Source organism: Chiloscyllium plagiosum, unplaced genomic scaffold, assembly GCF_037043375.1.
Source record: "Chiloscyllium plagiosum isolate Xiang-an unplaced genomic scaffold, Cpla_swu_hap1 HiC_scaffold_30, whole genome shotgun sequence".
Lineage (NCBI taxonomy): Eukaryota > Metazoa > Chordata > Chondrichthyes > Orectolobiformes > Hemiscylliidae > Chiloscyllium > Chiloscyllium plagiosum.
In genome coordinates this window covers 53208664-53223117 of record NW_028270168.1, presented here as the reverse complement: position 1 = coordinate 53223117, position 14454 = coordinate 53208664, and the positions used below count along the sequence as shown (strand labels likewise).

At 40.7% G+C, this 14454-nt stretch overlaps 1 protein-coding gene across 5 annotated transcripts in view; it reads right to left on the bottom strand.

Moving 5' to 3' along the window:
* nfyc (nuclear transcription factor Y, gamma) overlaps nucleotides 1-14454 on the bottom strand; it is a 93998-nt gene that overhangs the window by 18916 nt on the left and 60628 nt on the right. For all 5 annotated transcript variants that reach the window (XM_043717961.2, XM_043717958.2, XM_087976951.1 and 2 more), the window contains 3 exons: nucleotides 7730-7900; nucleotides 5958-6035; nucleotides 731-883 (listed from right to left, as the gene is read on the bottom strand). In XM_043717961.2, the coding sequence (XP_043573896.1) occupies nucleotides 731-883; nucleotides 5958-6035; nucleotides 7730-7900 (402 nt within the window). The remainder of the gene's footprint in view (nucleotides 1-730; nucleotides 884-5957; nucleotides 6036-7729; nucleotides 7901-14454) is intronic.

The window sequence follows — 14454 nt, the reverse complement described above, 5'->3', positions numbered from 1 at the left end:
TCATTCCCTCTCCATCACTATACCTGGTGCACTGGCCCTACAAATTCCAAATTTCAGGAACAAAATTATATCTCTGCTTCAAAGCAACAGCAAACCTTCTGGTATGAATTTTGGATTTCAACTGCATTCTTTTTATCATTTGTTTTTAATTTCATAACTGACAAATTTCTATCACTCCCACTTTAGGCCAATCTTTCCATTGTTAAAGTGTTTAACAATGTCTCGAATTTTAAAAAAAATTACATATGCTTATTTCGAGATATACATCAGATATCACAGTTATACCTGATTGTTGAAGTAAACAATAGAAACAGTGTGCACAACCAAAAGTTGATTCCTTATTTCAGTCAAGGATGCAGAAGCGGTGTTTCCAGCTTTTATTGATTTTACTTAAAATACAAGTCTCCCTTATCTGGGAGAAAGAGTACTGTACCAAGAGCCTCAGGAAAGCAACCGACAGGCACAAAACCAAGGTCTACTGGGACAGCATGCAAATCAATCCACTTAAAAAGGGTATTCAGACTGTCAATGCACCTAAAAGCTGGAAAAAGACCAGGACAGGGCAACATTGAGACTGCACGTCAAAGATAGGAGAGCACTTCATGATCATTCTTCTGATATGCATGGGCTGTGCAAGTGACTTCCTGCCAGCAATTCATTTTTAAGAATATCAAACTGTCCCAGAGTCAGCTTATTTCACCATGTTAAAAGAATATTACTTTATGCATACCGGTATTTGCTGTATCTCGCCAGTGTTGGTGATAATCTGTTGCATGACCTGCATGGTCTGTCCTGAATTGGACTGAGTCTGCTGTGTTTGATTCTGTGCTGGAACAATCTGTACCTGTTGTCCATCTCCAACCTGCATTGTCACCGGGGCAGTCTGCAATAAGACAGCGTGAAAGCAACCACCTTAATATTGTGTGACATCTAGAAAGATGTATTGTCAAGCATCATGCTTTTGTTACAATGAAATTTAAGGGAAATTAATGGCCAGCCCTAGGTTCTACTGTGGTTATTTTTATCAACCTGTTTCAAAATGTGATGACACACCTCTGGAGCAGACGGAACTTGAACCCAGGCATTCTGGTCCAGAGTTGGGACAGTACTACTGTGCCACAAGAGCCCTCAGGGTCAGCTGTTTTCACAGGTATTTTAGTGGCGTTATTACTTTAAATCAACCAAAATGATTAATCACTTGTGCAAATCGAGGTTAATTAAGGAAAGTCTACACCGATTTGTTAAAGGTCATTTGCATTTAGCTAACTTGGGAATTTTGTTGATGAGGAAACAGATGGTTGATGAAGGTAATGCTATTAATATGGTTACATAGTCTTCAAAATGACATTTGAGAAAATAATAGACTTGTGAGCAAAAGTTGGAACTCTCAAAACAAAAGGGCAATGGTAACATGTGTACAAAGTTAGCACAATGGCTGGAAACATAGTAGTAGTGAATGGTCCTTTTCCAGACAGGAGTTTTAGTAGAGCGAACCTCTACTCTTCATGATCTATATCAATGGTCTTGATCATTGCAAAAATACAAAAATTGGAAGTGTGAGGAGGATAATGCAGCATTAAAAGAGAAAAACAGAGATAATGTTTCGAGTCCAGTGATCCTTTTTTGAACCCTGGCATAAACATTGGCTTGTTGTGACTAAACGTCACTGGATTCGAAATGTTAACTCGATATTTCTCTCTGCAGATGCAGCCAGACCTGCTGTATTTCTCCAGCACTTTGTTTTTGCATAGTAAGGGTACAGTGACGGATACAAGAAAGTTATGTTAATTTTGTACAGAGTATAATTTTGTACTGCAGGAAAAAAGCATCATGCTTTTGAAAGTTCAGGACAGAATCACAAGAATACCAAATTTCAAAAGGAAACAACAATCTATATCCCTTAGCAACAGGATGTTGATTTGTTGGCAAATGAATTCTGATTGGTTGAGAATTTCACTTGCCAACCAATCTGTACTCTTTTTCTCATACAGCATCAATGATTTGATATTAGTTTGGTGAAACCAAACTGGGAATAATCCCCCCTCCTTGTGTTTTGACAAAAGGAAACAAGATCACAGAAAAAAATTATCACACTGCTCACTTGTGGCAAGCATTCACTACAATACATATCCCTCTCAATGTACTGTTCTGGTCTCCTTACCTTATACTTACCACAGAAGGAGTGCAATAAATGTTTATCAGGTTAATGCCTAAGATGGCCAAATTGTCTTGTGGAGTGATTAAATAAACTGAATCTGTGTTCTCCACAAATTCGAAGAGTGCAAGGTGATCTCATTGAAATGTACAAAATTCATACACAGCTTGACAGGATGTCTTTAGATAGGGTGTTTCCCCAGTTAGTGAGTTTTGAATCATGGGTCATAACTGCAGGATAAGGGACACGAGGATCTTTTAAGAGGAACACAAGGAGGTCTTCTACATTCAGAGGATGGCGAATTTTTGGAACTCCCTAGCTCAGAAGTCTGTGAAAGTTCAAACATTGAGCAAGTTCTAGACACAAATCAATAGATTTCTGGAGACTAATGATATCAAGATAACATGGGAAATTAGCAATGAGATACATGATCAGTCATACAGTATGGAAACAGGATGTTAATTTGTTGGCAAATGAATTCTGATTGGTTGAGAATTTCACTTGCCAACCAATCTGCCTAACTCATCACGACGGCCAGACATCCCGGGTTCAATTCCTGCCTCAGGTGACTGACTGTGTGGAGTTTGCACGTTCTCCCCGTGTCTGCGTGGGTTTCCTCCGGGTGCTCCGGTTTCCTCCCACAGTCCAAAGATGTGCAGGGTCAGGTGAATTGGCCATGCTAAATTGCCCGTAGTGTTTGGTAAGGGGTAAATGTAGGGGTATGGGTGGGTTTCGCTTCGGCGGGTCGGTGTGGACTTGTTGGGCCGAAGGGCCTGTTTCCACACTGTAATGTAATCTAATCTAATCCCAACCTGACCTAGTCCCATTTTCCAGCACTCAGCCCATATCCCTCTAAACCCTTCCTAGTCATATACCCATCGAAATGTCTTTTAAATACTAGAATTGTACGTGCCTCCAGCACTTACTCTGGCAACCTGTTCCATTCACGTATCACCCTCTGCATGAAATACATCCACTGAATGCAACTTTACCAAAGCTAGGATGTTTGGATGATCTCACTGAATGGTGAAACAGGCTCGACAAGTTGAATGACCTGCTCTGTTCTTATATTTCTACTGCAAATGTCCAACAATTCTGTTTAGACTCCAATCCCCCCGCCTTGTGTTTTGACAAAAGGAAACAAGATCACAGAAAAAATTTATCACACTGCTCACTTGTGTCAAGCATTCACTACAATACATATCCCTCTCAATATACTTCAGGAACTGACTTGACATTGTACTTGCAATGCTGTGGACAAACAGAATCCAGCCACAGCACAATGGGAACAGACCATCATCTGGGTTCCAGTAACATGCAAGTACATGGTTGGTCAATTGTAAATACTGCCTTTTCTTGTCATGTTCTTTCCACATTTCTTTTTCTTTAAAGAAGAGGAGCCTGACTTTGAAAAGGAAGACTGCCTAGAGAATAATTTCTTCTTATCCATGAATAAGGAAAACATTAAACTCCAAACACTGTCTCAAATCCCAGCCCTATACTAGGTACCATCATGACCTTCTCTTCCCTTACACAGACCCTAGGAGGCCAAGTGCAAAAGTGCATTCAAGATTTGGTTTCATCCTACCCATCCCCTCTCCATTTCATGCTTTTATGTTAACTGTTGGCAAATCTTCCAGCCACTATTAGCATCTATCAATAAAAATGTGAGAAGATAGAAATTGCTGGACCATAAGTTGCCTATACTGGACAAAGAACAGGAGAACACTTCAGGCAGGAGGTCCTCAAACACGAAGTAATATTGGAAAGATCATGCCAAGAATTATAATGGATCAGCTTAGCTGGCACTTAGTCTGACAGGCAATCTTATGAACATTCTAGTTAGAAGTTATGCTATTTGTGTACAACTGCTAAAAACCATAACTGAGCTTCACTGCCTGTAAGAGGTTCCTGAATTTTCGTGCTTTGTTGACCATAAATCAGTTAAAACATAGCAGACTTCCAACCTAATTTTTAAATGGGCTCTGGTTTTGTAATTCAACCAAACAGGTATTTATCCAAATGTGAAGTTTACGCAGAATTTGCTTTGCAAAACTGTGGGGGTTTTGCCGTGTTTGAAAAAGAGACAAATTATTTTCAGTAACAGAAAGGTCAGTAACCAGAAATTTAAAATCAGAGGCAGAAAATGGTATCCCACCCAGACCCATTTCCCGTGACTAATGCATCTATACATCCCTGAACACTATGGGCAATTTAGCATGGCACCTAACCTGCACACCTTTAGACCGAGGCTGGAAACTGGAGCACCCAGAGGAAATCTACGCATACACGGGGAGAATGTGCAAACTCCACACAGATAGTTGCTCGAGGCTGGAATCGAACCTGGGCCCCTTGCTCTTTGAGGCAGCAGTGATAACTGCTGGGTCAATGTGCCACTCCAAAACAAGTTTCTTTGAAAAAAGCAGCCTAGGTACGATGAAACAAATGGTCTCTTCCTGTGCTGCATGATTCAAAGATGGGTCACAACATCAGCAGCACTGAAAAAGATCACTCGGTATATGGTGTTGTTATTTGGTTTTAAGAACACTAAAGCAAACTCCTAAATGCACAAGCTGGGAACTTTGTCAGGCAATTTTATCTGAACAATTAGGAGTTTAACTAACTCTGTCAAGTCAAGTACAGGGGGATTCTCATTTATCTGCAATATGCCATTATTTACGGGATAGGAAAGTTTCTCAGACGGACCAGAGATTGTAATATAGTTTGACTTTATTTAAACATTAGTATTCCGAATACAATGTGTGCATAAATCATTGCCCTTTAGTTTTAACATCAAATGTGTTTATATTGGATATTGATGCACAATAGCCTTTACCCTTACAAATCTTGTGCTATGCTCAATTCATGGTCTCAGGTGAATCCCACAGCAAACGCAATCCTGAAACCTCTGGTACACTGTACTCCCACTAATATATATCTCAATGCATTCTCCGGGGACACATGAAAGACTGCTCAAAAGGACAGGAAGTCTGCTTCTGGTCATTCTCACAATTCAAGTAGATATAACAGAATAGTTTTATCAGTCCACTGTTGTGCTTCAATGACAACTCCATGTACGGTTTCAATAGTACTGTCAAATCTTGAGAACACAGATCATGTTGCGTATGCACAACACACTCTTGCAGAACAATTTGGGGAAGTAATGGCCTAGTGGTATTACTGCAAGACTATTAATCTAGAGACCCAGGTAATGCTCTGGAGACCTGGGCTCAAAGCCCACCATGGCAAATGGGGGTAATTGTATTCCATAAAAATCTGGAATCAAGAGCCTAATGATAACCATTGCTGTCAGAAAAATTTCTAGTTCACTCATGTCTTTTAGGGAAGTGAACTGCTGTCCTTACTTGTTGGAGCCTACACTCCAGATCCACAGCAATGTGGATGACTCTTAACTAGAGACGGACAATAAATGCTGGCCTAGCCAGAGATGCTCACATTCCATGAATGAAATTTAAAAAGTCAGGCACCATACAGAGTCAGGAAACAACTATAAATGGCATCTTGCATTTATATTGTGCCTTTAATGTTGCAAAACATCCAGATTAATTTATCGATTAAAACGTAACACATGCCACATAAGGCAGTAGGATAAGCCTGCTCTCACAGGCAAGAGGTGAATTAAAGTAAAAACAGTGAGATGGTGAGATGCAGGGATTTAGGAAATGCATTCCAGAAATTAGATTGTGTGTGTTAGTGTTATGTACACCTAGACAGAGATTGAATAAACAGAGCAAGCTAAGAGCGAAAGCATGCATATTTCTTTTTCACAGGGACACATTACCGTAATGGAAGATGCTGTAGTCTGAGATTGTGCAACCTGTACTTGCTGTAACTGCTGGACAGTAGCTCCTTGCACTACCTGTGAATGCAACATTTCAAACCATTGATCTCTCTGAAGGTCACAAGACTTTATTACATAGACGGCATCAATTAACAAATATAATCAGTAGTCATCTTTGGCACATGTGATTCTGTGTACACTTCATGTACAGTAGGGTACTAGATTACTCACAGAGATGTACCATTATTATGGACCATTGTGGGCCATTATTTTGGTAACGTTACTGTGCTTTACAGCTTTTCATGGACATGACAGCATCTTTCCATATAGGAGAGTGAAAAAATGTCCAGTAAAATAAATTTATATATTGGAGCTTGTTAGAAAAATATAAAATGAACTGAATCCTGTTAAATGAATTAAATTTTGATCAGTTACAGCCATGTTTTTCCACATGCTCAACACATCTCAACTACATAACAGGCCACCACAAACAGCAGAAAGTTACCAACAAAGTGCAGCCAACTAGACTTGCCCTAAAAGGTTAGCTCAAAGGATCAGGATTGCTTGCCTGAGCTGCATGATGTAACACTACTGTACTTTTTTCAAAAAGGACCTTTACGTGTATGGAATGAGCTGCCAGGGGAAGTGGTGGAGGCTAGTACAATTGCAACATTTAAAAGGCATTTGGATGGGGATATGAATAGGAAGGGTTTGGAGGGATATGGGCCGGGTGCTGGCAGGTGGGACTAGATTGGGTTGGGACATCTGGTCGGCATGGATAAGTTGGACCAAAGGGTCTGTTTCTGTGATGTACATCTTTATGACTCCAGATGACTGGGATGGGAGGGGGAAAACAAGTGGGAGAAAGCAAATTCGTGGGGAATAATAACCAAGTCTACTTGTTTTGTTGTGTGAATTCAACATCAGTGCACTACGGAGCTGAAGCTATAAAGCCAGCTGCTGGAGATCTGGCAAAATTTTGTCTCCTCTAGTAAGAGGCGCTGAAGTGACTGGCAGACCTTGGTTTGTACAATGTAATCCTATAGATGGCTGGTCTCTGAACCACCAGTAAATCTGCAGTTGTGATATTTTTGGTCTAGCAAATGAAAGGCTATAATACTTTATTTTTAATGTTTTGAGTTTTTTTTATTCATTCATGGGATGAGGGCATCATTGACTAGGCCAGCATTTACTGCCTATCCCTCATTGCCCAGAAGGCAATTAAGAGTCAACCAAATTGCCGTGGGTCATTAGTGGATCAGATGGTTTTTTTCTGCCCATCTACAGTATTCATGGCCATCATTCGACTCTTAATTCCAGATTTTATTAAATTCAAATTCCACTATCTGCCACAGCAGGATTTGAACCCAGGTCACAAGAACATTACCTGGGTTTCTGGGTTAACTGTCCAGCAATAATACAACTAAGGCTATCACCTCCCCACCATTGGTTGAATCAAGTTTAATTTGTGGTTTACAATGGTCAGGAACACAAACAAAATCCTCAGGTGACAAAATATATTTTCTGACTGCAAACATAGCATGGAATTCAAGGGCTCTTCACTAAATGGCAGCAAATCAAAATAACTCAAGCTCCAATAAATATTTAAATGAGACAAGGAACCAGCCAGTATGTAGTGTTTATAAATACATGGAATATTAAGATTTGAATGAAACACCTGAGAGTTGAATTTTAGAACAGTTTAACTCTTAAACAGAAATGTTCTTTTTAAAAAAACATCATGCTGTTCCTTACAGCTATAAGCTCCCTACCTGTCCCTGTTGCGGTTGTCCAATGATGATCTGACTTGGTTGTATGGTTGTGCTACCAGAGCCCTGTTGGCCCTGTTGCTGCCCCTGTACTTGCACAGTTGTGGGCTGTTGAGCTAATGTGAAGTAGTACTGCACTTGCTCTGAGCTTGGAACTGTCTGGCGAACTTCTTCCTGGGATACAAAAACAAACACAAAGTCCATCGACCTGAGATGAGGCAGTGAGGTTTGCTATTCCTGTTAGTTAAGGCGGTATCACAGCAGACTAATACACACTGACCTCAGCTAAGATACACAAAATGAACAGATTCTCAGGCTGTAGACAATAGACTGCAAAGTACTTACATCAAGCATGCCACAAATGTCATCTGTAGTATTCTCACCTTGATGAGTATCCACACATCATGCGCCCACAACGATCAGAGTAGAATTAGCAATCAAATCAGGTTTTCTCATTCACAAACAGAAACCTCAACATACTGATCAAAGTACCACTTCGATAGTGGTTAGGTCCATAAAGCTCTCATTTCACTGAAGATAGCATGGAAAATATTTCAATTTCAAAGTCAACAGGACATTTGCCAGTTAAGGGATAGTTCAAATGACTGATTTTACTTTCTGGACATTTTCAAGCGGCCTTAGAATTTTACAATCTTACAGCAAGGAGGCGGCCAGTCTCCTGTGATCATGTTTAAAAGCTGTTTGCAGACAGCTTGCACATGCCTCCAATTTTGACAGCACAAAATTTATTCCAGCAGTACCATGAATGTGAGGAGTGGGTGCATAAAACGCAACTCCTTTCACTGTAGGATATCATTGCAGCCAACCTCTGTGTCAGTATTGCCCAAGATTATAAAATACAGTACGCAGAAATCACAGAAGCTTTCCAATGATAATACTGGCAGCCTCTTGCATCAAGTTTATTGAGTGATTGAGTCCAATGCATTACCCTCTAAAAGTAAATCGACTCTGGGAATAAATCACATCTACCAGAAGAGACATAGGTCCAATCCATTTTTTTTTTTAAGTTCTCATCTTTTCGAGCAGCAGATTGCCCTTTGTGTTTGGGTTGGAAGTGGAGACTTTAGGAAGAAATGGGAAAAGAGAAAAAAGGTTGCTAAGCATCCTCATCATGATCCAACATTCTCTGACGAAAAGTACATTCAGCTAGAGGTGCAGAAAACTGGTTTGGGTCAAGCTGTAATTCAGGGTAACAGTGGCCTTGAAAATTGTTTTATACACAAGAGATTGTACCAGAGGCGGTCAAGATTGTGTCAATCTTCTGCATGACTTGCTGGTTTGTTGCTGCTCAGTCTGTGTCAGTATGAGCAAACATCCCTCTCCCAGCTCAGTCAGACCACAGCTGAGAGTGTAGGATGTTTACACACACTAGAGCACAGTGTTAGGATGCGATTCCTCTGCACTGACATTAGATCTTCAAACACCAAAATGAGAAAAAGTTACGAAACAAGAAGGAAATTAGAACGTTAATTGCACATCAGCTAAATTAAAAGTACAGACGAACATTCTGGGACCAATCACCAGCATAGAAACATCTGACAAAGGTTCTAACAAGCATTGATTTGTTGTATTCCATTAATTTAGTACTGCCATTATTATCTTTTTTTTTACGTTTTAGTTTCCAGTAGTTGCTTCTTTGGCTGGTTAGTTCATGTAAACAACTGTAAGAGTCACTGATAGGAGTATATTTTAAACTAAAGAACTGATGTCTGTTTTCTGTTTCCTTTAGTAGTAACCACCTCCCTACTTTGATCAAGATTTTCAAGGCATAAAAGGGAACTAATAGTAAATAGGTAGAAGCTAGGTCTGCTACTTCAGGAACAAGGATTTAAAGTAATTGGTAGAAGGATTAGAGTGGACAGGAGGGAAGTCTGTTCCATTCAAAAGGTGGTGGGTGTCTGTAACTCAATTTAATGGTTGAGTGGAAAACTTCAACTAATTTAAAAGGAACCTGTATCTGTACCTGAAACACTATAAGCTGTAAGGCAATGGATCTGGTGCTGGAAGGTAGGATTAGAATGGGTGTCAAAAAGTGTGGTGCTGGAGAAGCACAGCAGGTCAGGCAGCATCCAAAGAGTAGCAGAGTCGATGTTTCGAGCTTAAGTCCTTCATCAGAACTTTTGACTCTGGTCTCCAGCATCTGCAGTCATCATTTACTCCTAGGATTAGAATGTGTGTATAGTTTATTCAGTCTGTGCAGAAATGATGGGCAACTTTTCTATAGTTTCATTAGTCAACATAAAAATTAGAGTTAGACCTTTCAGGTGGAAGTTAGAAATACTTCCAATTGCCAAGGCAAAGGTTTGGAACTCTCTTCTGCAAATGACAACTGATCAAGTATAAATTTTAAATCTTAAATTGATGGCCCATCATTGTTTAAAACGTATTAAGAGACATGGCTACCTCATGAAAGGTTGTTATGAAATGTTGGAGGTAGTATATTGTTGCAGATAGAGAATTGCCTAATGGGCAGGAAATAACAAGTGAGGTTAAGGGGTTCATTTCAGGTTGCCAACTTGTAACCAGTGGGCTTCAGGAATCAGTGCTGGGACTGCAACTGTTCACAATACATATTAATGACTTGCAGCAAGTCAAGTGTAGCCAAATTTGCAGACTTCACAAAAATAGGTGGAAAGGCAAACTGCAAGAGGAATACAGTTTTTAAGAAGATATTAATAGGTTAAATGAGTGGTCAAAACGTTGGTAAATGCCATACACTGTGGGGTAAGTGTGAAGTTGTTCATTTTGGAAGGGAGAATAGATGAACAGAATAGTATTATTTAAGCAGAGAAAAACTACAGAAAGCTATAACAAAAGGAACTTGGGGGTATTTGTTCACAAAATACAGAAAGATTGCAAACATGGGAGCAGGTAATTAGGAAGGCTAATGGAATGTTGGCCCTTATTTCAAGAGTGTTGGATTATAAGAGCAGGGAAGTCTTACTGCAACTACAGAAAGCTGGTAAGACCACATTTAGAGTACTGGAAGCAGTTTTGGTTTCCTTATTTAAGGGAAGGTAGCATTCATCGGAAGTAGTTCAAACAATGCTCAGTAGGATGATACCTGTTTTGAAGAAGCTGTCTTATGAGCAAAATATTAAACAGGTTAGGACTCTGAGTTCAGCTATGTTGAGTGTCAAGAGAGTAAAGCAAGGTTGGATGGTCTTTAATGCTAAGAGTGTAATAGGCAAGACTGATAAGTGAATGGGGTGGATTCACACTTCCAAGTATGATATTGTTGCCATCGCAGAAACATGGTTGAGGGAAGGGCTGGACTAGCAACTCAACATTCTGGGGTATAGGATCATTAGGTGAGACAGAGGAGGGTGTAAACAGGGTGGTGGAGTCGAATGAATAATTAAGAAGTCAATTATTGCAAGAAGGAGAGATGATCTTTTGGAAGGGTCCTCAAAAGAGGCTTTGTGGGTAGAACTTAGAAATGTTAAAGGGACAGGCACTTTACTGGAATGTATTATAGGCCCTCAAAGAGTCAACAGGAAACAGAGAAGCAAATATGTAGACAGTTCATAGAGGTGTGTAAGAGTAGTAATCAGGTAATTATACTAGGGGATTTCAACTTTCCCAATATAAACTGGGATCGTCATTGTGTTAAGGGTTTAGAGAGGGCGGATTTCTTGAAATGTATCCAGGGAATCTTTTGTGTATCAATACATAGAAGTGGTGGTGCAGTGCTAGATCTGGTTCTAGGGAAATAAGTCGGCCAACCGTTTGATGTGGCAGTGGGGGACACTTTAGCGATAGCGACCACAACAAAACTACGGTTTTGGACAAGGAAGATGACCTGCAAAAGATGGCTTTGGATTTGGGGAAGGCAGATTCTATTAGAATAAAGCAGAATCTGGCCACTTTAGGCTGGGAACAACTCCTTGCAGCAGAGCAAAGGGAGGTATTCAAAAAGGATCTGGGGAGAGTGTATGTCCAACATTTACCTTTTAAAGCAAAATGTAGAAGGACTTGTGAACAGGATTAGGGAGAATCGTAAGATATTTTATAAATACATTAAAGGGAAGAGATTAACCAGGGAAAGAGTTGGGCCCAATAGGGACCAAGGATGCAGCCTATATGTGAAGGTGCAGGACACTGGATAGGTACTGAACGAATACTTCCCTTCGATTTTCACTCTGGCAAAAAAAGAATGTCGGTACAGAATTCAGGGAAAGGTATTGTGAGGAACTTTCAAAGTTTGATGTAGGAAATGGGGAGGTATTGGAGGTTCTTTTGGGCTTATAGACAGACTAATCCCCTGGGCTGAATGAACTTCATCCCAGCCTGCTGTGGGAGGTGAGGTAGGAAATTGCAGGGCTCTGATGCAAATTTTTAATTCCTCTCTGGCCATGGGGTAAAATGGATTGGAGAATGGCAAATGTGGTTGCAGTTTTTAAGAAGGGCGGTAGAAATGAATTAGGAAATTACAGACCACTGAGTTTCGCATCAGGGATCAGAAAACTATTGGCAAAAATTCTTAAACGAATTAATACTCACTTGGAAAGGCATAGGTAAATTAGGGACAGTCAGAATGGCTTTGTCATGAGGTCATACCTAACAAATTTGTTAGAATTTTTTGAAAACATGATCAAGTGTGTGAATGAGGAAAATTCAGTTAACGTGGTTTATATAGTTTTTGACAATGCCCCACATAGAAGACTGATTGAGAAGATTAAAGCACATGGAATTAAGGGAAACTTGGCGAGATGGATCAGAAACTGTTTTAATAATACGTCACAAAAGGTATTGGGAGGAGGCTATTTCAGTGACTGGAGGCCAGTGTCCAGCAGGGTACTGAAAGGATCAGTATTGGGGTCCTTATTGTTTGCTACATACATAATTGATATAGATGAAAAAGTGGGGGGGAAGGTTAAGCAAATTTGCAGATTACACCAAGATTGGTAGGGTGATTAATAGCGAAGAAGATAGTTGTAGATTACAGAAAGATATAGATAGGTTGGTCAGATGAGCAGACCACTGGCACATAGTATTTAACCCTGACAAATGAGAGGAGATGCACCTTGGAAGAAGAAACAAAATGTGGGAGTATTTGATGAATAGCAAGACACTGGGTAGCTTAGAGGAACAGAGGGATCTTGGGGGTAATTATTCTCAGGTCCATAAAGTTAGCAGAGCACATGAATAGGATGGTTAAGAAGGTAGATGGGACACTTTCAGGCGGCACGGTGGCACAGTGGTTAGCACTGCTGCCTCACAGCGTCAGAGACCCGGGTTCAATTCCCGCCTCAGACGACTGACTGTGTGGAGTTTGCACGTTCTCCCCATGTCTGCGTGGGTTTCCTCCGGGTGCTCCGGTTTCCTCCCACAGTCCAAAGATGTGCATGGTCAGGTGAATTGGCCATGCTAAATTGCCCGTAGTGTTAGGTAAGGGGTAAATGTAGGGGTATGGGTGGTTTGCGCTTCGGCGGGTCGGTGTGGACTTGTTGGGCCGAAGGGCCTGTTTCCACACTGTAAAGTAATCTAATCTAATTTAATCAGTCATGGCATAGGAAGTAATGAAGGAACTGTCCAGAGTAGTGGGCCAGGCCACATCTGGAGTACTATCTGCAGTTCTGGTCACCTCACAAAAGAAAGGATGTGATAGCACTGGAGAGGGTACAGAGGTGGTTTCCTGGATGTTGCCTGGGATACAGGAATTGAGGTATAAGCAGAGACCAGATAGGCTTGGATTGTTTTCTTTAGAGCAGAGAAGACTGAGGGGAGACATGATTGAGGTGTATAAGGTTAGAGGGATATGGATAGGGTGAATAGAGAGCAGCTGTTCCCCTTGGTTGAGGGGTCAATCACAAGACGGAACAGTTTTTAGGGGCAGGAGATTCAGAAGGGATTTTGGAAAAAACCTGCTCACTTGCGGCGAGCAGATGGTGGGAATCTGGAATGCATTGTCCGGGAAGGTAGCGGAGACTGGAAACCTTACAATTTAAAACAAAGTTTGGATGAACACTTCAAATATAATATTCAAGAATATGGGATAAATTGGGATTAGCATACTTTTAGTGGTAGTCATGTTAGTGCAGACTTGATGGGCCAAAGGGCCTTTTTTTGCACGTATGAATCTAAAGGGGCTTGAAAGGGTAAATGCTGAGATGTTTTCCCTCATAGTAGAATATGGGACCAGACAGCATAGTCTCAGAGTAAAGGGGTGCCAATTTAAGACTGAGATGAGGAGGAATTGCTTCTTGAAGGGTTGAGTGCTTTAGGAACTCCTTGCCACAGAGAGCTGTGGAGGAAAAATCCTTGTGTATATTTAAGGCTGAGACAGATAGACTATTGATCAAGAGGGGAATAAAGCATTACAGGGAAAGGACATGAAAGTGGGTGAGAAATCTTACTGAATGGTAGAGCAGGCAGGACAGTCGAAAGACCTACTCCGATTGCATTTCTTATGGTCTGACATACGAATCTGTTTACAGATCAGCCAGGAATTAATTGAATAGGCTTGAGGGTCAAAATGACTTAACCCTGTTCTTATATTGCTATGTGTTCCTGATAAAGTCAACCAGTCCCTCTGAATGTAACATTTCTGTGATGTTAAAGGTGCAGGTAAAATGCAATTTACTGCTTTCAGTAACATATCAGTAAACTGTCACCCATGCCAGAGGCTCATCTATGGACATTAGCAGGCTGTGAGCAAATCTGCAACACTGATAAGCCTGTCCTTTCCTCACCAAACATTCACT